The sequence below is a fragment of the Gossypium hirsutum genome, chromosome D07, assembly GCF_007990345.1.
Source record: "Gossypium hirsutum isolate 1008001.06 chromosome D07, Gossypium_hirsutum_v2.1, whole genome shotgun sequence".
Classification (NCBI taxonomy): domain Eukaryota; kingdom Viridiplantae; phylum Streptophyta; class Magnoliopsida; order Malvales; family Malvaceae; genus Gossypium; species Gossypium hirsutum.
Genome location: NC_053443.1, coordinates 12,017,511 through 12,024,822, shown reverse-complemented (window position 1 = coordinate 12,024,822; position 7,312 = coordinate 12,017,511). Strand labels below are relative to the sequence as shown.

At 29.9% G+C, this 7,312-nt stretch overlaps 1 protein-coding gene across 1 annotated transcript; it reads right to left on the bottom strand.

Annotated features, from left to right (window-relative positions):
• Positions 1-266: 266 nt before the first annotated feature.
• LOC107954006 (glutamate receptor 1.2) lies at positions 267-5,995 on the bottom strand. The gene is made up of 5 exons (XM_041097489.1): positions 5,688-5,995; positions 3,363-4,399; positions 2,970-3,285; positions 2,197-2,585; positions 267-776 (listed from the first exon to the last, which is right to left on the bottom strand). The coding sequence occupies exons 1-5, from the start codon at positions 5,959-5,961 to the stop codon at positions 414-416; spliced, it is 2,379 nt and encodes a 792-aa protein (XP_040953423.1). The 5' UTR covers positions 5,962-5,995; the 3' UTR covers positions 267-413.
• Between the last annotated feature and the right edge of the window lie 1,317 nt (positions 5,996-7,312).

The window sequence follows — 7,312 nt, the reverse complement described above, 5'->3', positions numbered from 1 at the left end:
TCCACACCAAACTTAACTCACATAATGTACAATCTTATCATATTAGGTCATATAATCAACCTAGTAAGACATCCACTTTGAACGACAAATCTACCAATCAAATAATAACATATGAATTTCAGTTTTTATCATTTTACTCTTTTAATTAATATGCACAATGTAATTATTTTAAAGTTAAAATATTTAGATTTAACTTTTTTTATCTTTCTTTACACTCGCATTGCGAGCTTGCCACAATTTAATAAACTTTATTTGTCATTGAGTAGTGTAATAATAGTCTATAAAACAAATTTATTACCATCAATATACACAATGGAAAACAAAGGTCCTCAAGAAGTAATGAGGATATTCCTCAATAAAAGTGCTTACTGGAATTTACAAATAGGGTTCATGATGTAATTTCATGAACTTCATCAATTGTCCAACTCTGGGTGTACTGCATTAGCATTGCTTTTGTTTCTGAAAAATTTCATGCAAATGTACTGTTTCACAAACTCAGGTCGTCTCCATTCTTTCATAACATGAAAGTTTTTGTAAAGCAAAGAAGTGAGGAACAAGAAACAGGCTATAGCTAAATAAATTCCATTGATAAGGAACAAGCCTCGAAAGTCTCTTACTGTAAGTGAGCTCACACTGTCCAAAGTATTATCTGAATCAAAATTAGTGATCGGACTTTTGAACCACTCATTTTCAAGCCTTTGAAGCATCCCATCTTCTCTTAGTTTTTCAATTTCCCTTGATATGTCATGAGCCATGAGTGAACCTTTTGGAAATGCCTGAAGATTTCACAATGAAGTTAAAACATTAGGGCTATAATATCTATGTGCCAAGATTGGGATATCTCTTCACAAATGTATTCTTTGAAATTTAGATCCTTAAAATTGGTTTTCTAATATTTTCAAAAAAAAGATCATTTTATAAAATCTGAACACTTAGAATTGTTCAAGAGACATCATAAACTAGAACTGCCTTTGGGTTGAATACTCCACCTAACTCGATAGGCTCAACTTAGCCTAGGTTGAACATCGACAAGGAAACTTTTTTCTTGGGCTAAATTGGGTTGACTCGGATTTAAATTAAATAACAAAAATAATTTTATATAAATTTAAATATAAAATATAAAAATAACTTTTAAATACTATCTATAATATCTATAATATATAAAAAAGTATGAATTTAAAAAAAAAATTTGAGCACGAGGATATCCTTTATTTTTCATCATATTACTAAATTCATATTTAAAAAAATAAAGTAAAATAAAATATGTGATAATTATAAATTTAAAAATAAGTATAATTTATATTTACATTTATTAGTTAAAAGAAGCGTGCTAATTCTACTTGAATGAAACTCTAAAAAATATAAGAGAAAATTTGTGATAATTATAATTATAATTATAATTTAAACTACGAGTATTAGCTAAAAAATTATGCTAATTTTTTTAAAAAAAAAGTTGTGGTAATTTTAATAATGTAAAATAGAGTTATTACTTGAATAAAATTCTAAACATCTTAATTATCAATTAATTAATATTAGAGTTAATTATATTAATTATTTATTTTTTGAATAATGTTGTTTTGCATTAATTACATAAACTAAAATTATATTGTATGTTGAATAGGTTAAAAATATTTTAATTATGATTTTAAAAAAATTTCTAATAATAATATTTGAATTGATAAATTAATATATTTTTAATTCTATTCAATAATTCAAATAAAAAATAATATATTAGGTTAATTACTATAATTAAAAATAAAATATTTAAAAATCTGATTAAATAATAAATTTATAAAATCACATACAGAAGTTAGTATATATAAAGTGAAACCAGCTATTAGATGGGGTCAAGGGCTTTGCCCTTCTTAATAAATGAAAAAAATTGTATTTATGACCCCCCATAAAAAGAAACAATTTCAACATTAAGTTTTTTTTAATCTCTTGATAAAATGAAATATATATTTGCCCTGAAAAAAGATAATGATTCAATTTAAGTTCTTTAACATAAAATTTTAATTTAAACTCCAAAAAATTTATAATTTTATTTTGATCTCTGAACACAAATTTTTTAATTTCACCCTTATATATCAAATCGAGCCAAAGCCATCTTTAATTCCACACATAGACATCTATACCTAAAACTCTATTGTTACATTATGCATGCATGTATGTATGAGAAGTACTTGAATAACTTACAAAGCCAAAGCCATTGGTAACAGGCATGACGTGGCCGACCATGGAATAACGTGTTGGATACTTTTGTCGCAAGATGTTAATGTATGGCATCTCCTCAATTATCGCAGAGACTCTACCATTTTTACCTCCTTCAGATAAAGCCTTCGCATATTCTTCGAGTGAAGTAAGCCTGATAGATTTTGAATGTAAATTTGGGAAATTTAGATTGCCAATAGCTCCTTGGGAAACAGGGCCTGTTGCACCTATGATGCTCTTCCCAGAGTTGAACTCAATCTGTTGAACCGTCATCATTGATGTCAAAGTGGCGGTGTAATTCGAGCCCAATATAAACACCACAAACATCCACAAAACAATCACTGATCTCGACAAGTTGCTCGATAATTTCTCCCCTACAAATTCACATTTTAAAGGAAAATTATATCAAACCTTTTTTCAAAATTTTGCTAGTGAAACGTGGGTTTAGTGTAATTGTACCTGAACATCATTTATTTTCGATTTAATAGATTAAATAGACGGTTCAACAATTTACAAATAAAAGAATTGAAATCTCATAGTAATTGGAAATATGTTCCTCTATATAATAATGTTACTATAACATGTTAGAAGTGATTTTTTTTAATAAAAAAAAGAGTATGTCAATATTTTAATTTAAATAATTAATTATTTGGACTATTTAATTATATTATAAAAATATACAACAAACCAGGCCAGCAAATTTGAGAAAAACAAATTTTGACCAAATGAGTTTAACATGTACGTATGAGAATGCTTACAATGTGCAAAAACAAAGATAGAGAAGGAGAAGCCAAACATCCTTCCAATTTCCCCATTTGATTGCCGGGTTTGTCGTTCAACAGATGCAGGGCGTTCAATCAGCCAAATAAATAAAGCTGATAAGACATAAACTCCCACAATTGTAAGCCAAAGACCTGGTGTGAGTGGTTTCAAGAAAATCCACAAGTTTTGGTTCTCCTTTGAGGTTAGCCGAGAAACCATCCCGATCCCCATGTCCGTAAACGGCAAAGTAAAATCCACGTACAATGATCTATTTGATGTAATCGTTATGTCCCCAACAGCAGCATCGTACTTCTGTTTTTGTTTATCCAACACAAATCAATAAAACCAAGTGGCATAAACGAAGCACATAAAATTGTTAAGAACCATACCTGGAGATATACTTGGTAGACAAGATCACTGTAAGCCTCACCTATGGTTGGGTTATTATATTCGAAGGGCACGAACTCATAGGGCACTTTATGCTCCAAACCCGCCATTGCAGCTTTGAAAACTTCTATGCAGAAACCAGAGAAGCTGATATTGGCCTGAAGATCAATGTCCACTTTCAGCAATTGAGGGAAACCGTTTGATTTTGGAACAGCAATCCTTAGGGTCTTACTGCTCGTTTGCATCCTTCGACCTTTGGGAATGGTTGATGTCCCACCAGGCCAGATTATTGTTTCGAAGCCGGAGCTTGAAAATAAATGCCTTCCATGGGCAAACCCGTGTGATAATTTGTTGGTGAATTTGCCTGTCCAAAATCCAACTCTTCTTTCCCCTTCAGTACCTAACACATTCACTATTTCGAAATTGACCATTTGAGTAATGAAGTTCATCAGTTGTAGCATATCAAACTCCTTTGATCCTTTCATCTTATAAGACCTGAAACCAATGAATCCTTGCATGTTTTCGGATATCGATGAATAATCTTTCAAATTCTGCAAGTGATTCATGCACTTGGAGGTAACGATCCATGCATACCCTTGGCTAGCCATTCCTAGCCTTTTCGCGTGTACGAAAATACGAGATGCTAAGACAGGTTCAACATGCACAACGAATACCGAAGTTTCCATTGCTTTGAGCCTATGAAGCTCTTCAATTATGTATTCATCTTCCGATGAAGCAGCCACTGAGCTTTTATATGCAACCTGAAACTTTTTCTCTTCAAAGAAATCACTCCAATGATTGTCATTATGATCTTCGTAAATGAGGATAACCTTTTCCCATTCATGTAATTCTGCGAAAGCAATAATTCCTTTCACTTCGGCATGGTTATGTAGTGGAACTTGAATCAAGTATGGGGCGGCAATTGGGATTACTGGAATTTTGGTGTTATTCCCAAATTCAGCCAAAGACTTTGCTTCCAATGTTAATTTTTGCGCACTGAAGATGACCTTGACTTTGTTATTTTCCCCGAGATTAAAAGCTGGATAGGAAAATGTATAGCATAAAAAGGTCAAATCGTTGAATCAGAACTTTTAGCCTACATTAAATGGATTTTGGAGAAATCTTTTTCCAAACATGAATATATATATTTTTATTTTTTATATATGAATACTATAATTTAAATTTTTTAAATATATTTAAGCTGTATATGCTTAATAGTTTAATAAAAATTAATAAATATTAAATAAATAACATACGTTTTTTATTAAAAGTTCAAAAAATTATATAAATATAACATTCTTAAATTAATCATTTATAAATATAAATAAATTTGAGCTCATTTTTAATTGGTATGAAGTTAAAAAAAAAAAAAACTTTTCCATATCTGTCCCTTTCTTTGAAGTTGTAGGAAATTTCGTTTGCATTAATTAGTCTAATTAGACTAATGCCAAGTATATAAATCAACTTGTCGGTAAAATGGAGTAATGCCAAGCATTTCAAAATTTTGACAGAATTTTTTTTATTAATTTTGTATTATACATAAAGTTATAAATTAATTCATGTTTTTTCGCTTAATTATTTTTATTTTTTATATTTTTAAAATTTTAAAATTTAATTTTAACATGAATTATGGTTGTTAAAGCCATTAATTGGTTTTTTCTTTGTGCGAATAATATGTGAGAAAAACAAGTTGATATGACATTACACATGTGATAATATGTTTGTTCTTACAATACTTAGGAATAATAAAACTTAATGAATTTAGCACTTATCACTAGGTTTGGAATAAAAATTTAAAATTAGAAATGTGAAAAGACTAAAAATGACCAAATAAAATGACTAAATCCACAAGTTATGCATAATACACATATTAATAACAAAATTTAATCATTTTTAATATTAGAAATGCCTTGATGCAAGAAAGTTTAAGGTAAAAGTACAATTGAATTTTGCCCCCTCTACTATAAAAATGAGCAAATTTGTCCATATACGTTAGACTGAAGAGTAAATCAGTCCTTCTGTTAAAAATTTCATCAATTTTTATTGTTAAAATTTGGTCCCTATATGTCAACATGAGATACACGTGACACATCACGTATGACTATTTGGTTAGACTGCTACACTGATTTCTAACAGTAGAAATGGATGAATTTTTTGACAAAAAGGATTAGTTTACTTTTTTAATCTAACGTACATGAATTAATTTGTCTATTTTTTTAGTAAAAGAGATAAAATGTTATCTCACTCCTAATTCAAAATCTTATATGATACTTTTACCAAAAGTTACATGGAGGAAGAAAAAAAAGTAAAAGAAAGCTTATAATTACCGGAAGATAAAGCAAGCAAAGGGTCCCCTTTGGAGTCTCTTGTATGGAGAACTATCCTCATTTGGTTGTCCCTACCAAAGCTATTGAAATTGGAAATCGCCATGGAAACGCGGCCATGGATAACTTTCCCCTCCCTCGATCCCATATCAACGATTAACCCAACACCAACCTCTTCGCCGTCCACCGCAGGTCCAAGGCCACCAACTTGGCCACTTAGTTCACCGAGGAGACTAAAGTAGAAAGCAAATAAAAGCAAAATTTGGTTCTTTATCATTAGGCCAAATGCTGTATTTTCTTTTTTGAATATTTATTTGTTTTTTTGTTCTTTGGTACCTAATATATTCTAATTAATTTCCTTTATGAAATGTAAATGGGGAATATACACACATATATATATAGGTTTAAGAGTATGAGGATCACATAAATTACATAACGTCTAAATATGATTTGTCTCACTTGAGTCTCTTTCAACGACCAGAACCATAGAGTTCGTCCAAATATATATGTCCGATTCGTATTAGATTAAGTACGAGTAGAAATTTCCTAAAATTACTTTAAAAATAAGGTTTAACTATAAAAATAGCCTCCAAATGATGCTAAACTATGAATTTCGTCTCAATTAACTCAAAAGGTGTATGATATTGATGGGTAATAAATATATATAGTTGTGTTTAATTCCCTGAAATTCTAGTTATATTGAGGGATTAATTGTAGAAATTGTGTTTATTTTTATGCAAGAGTCGAAGATATTGGACTTAATTGCAAAATTTTGGTTAAATTGATGCATTGTGAAAATTTTGATTAAATAGTGGACTTGTGACGTGGACCAATTTGGGAGCTACCAACTTTAAAAAATTAATTTAAGAGGATTGAATTTGGCCAGATATGTTATCTGATTTAGTTAATTTCCTATATATAGTCAAAATGGGGAATATATATAATATTCATTTATACAGGTATCATATATAGGTGTAAAAGTAAGAGGTTGACTTGATAAATTACATAATGTCTAAGTATAATTTTTGTCTCACTCGAGTTTTCTTTTCAAGGGGGGAAAACTTTTACCATTGGAGTCATCCCCTCCCCTTAACCAATTGAAGCATGCATGAAGAAGCCACGATGCTTCGTTTATTATTTTCATTGCTGCATCCACAACCATAGACTTTGCCCATTTACATCATATCTTGCACCTTTGGATTCAATCAACTATTTTTTTTTTATATAAATATGATTCATTATGTCTGACCAAGAATCGGATTATTTATCCTCTTCATTTTTTAAAAAAAAAATTTATTTTAATCTTAATCACAAAATTTTAGCTTCACTCTTATCAAGTACTATCCTTTTACACGAAAAAGAACGTCACATGAAAGTAGTAAATATATGATTAGTCAAAGGGAAGGATGTGTCACTAAGATACAACCATAGGTCTGGAAAGTTTTAACATATGATTAGTCAAAGGGAAGAATGTGTCACTAACATACAACCATATATAGGTCTAGAAAGTTTAACGAGTCATTGTGGCTCAGTTTTTTTATGAACTCTTTACCTTTCATTTAAGCTGAATACAATTAATTGAATTGAAGTCAATTCAAAGCTATGCGGAGTTAGGATCGGGTTTTTAT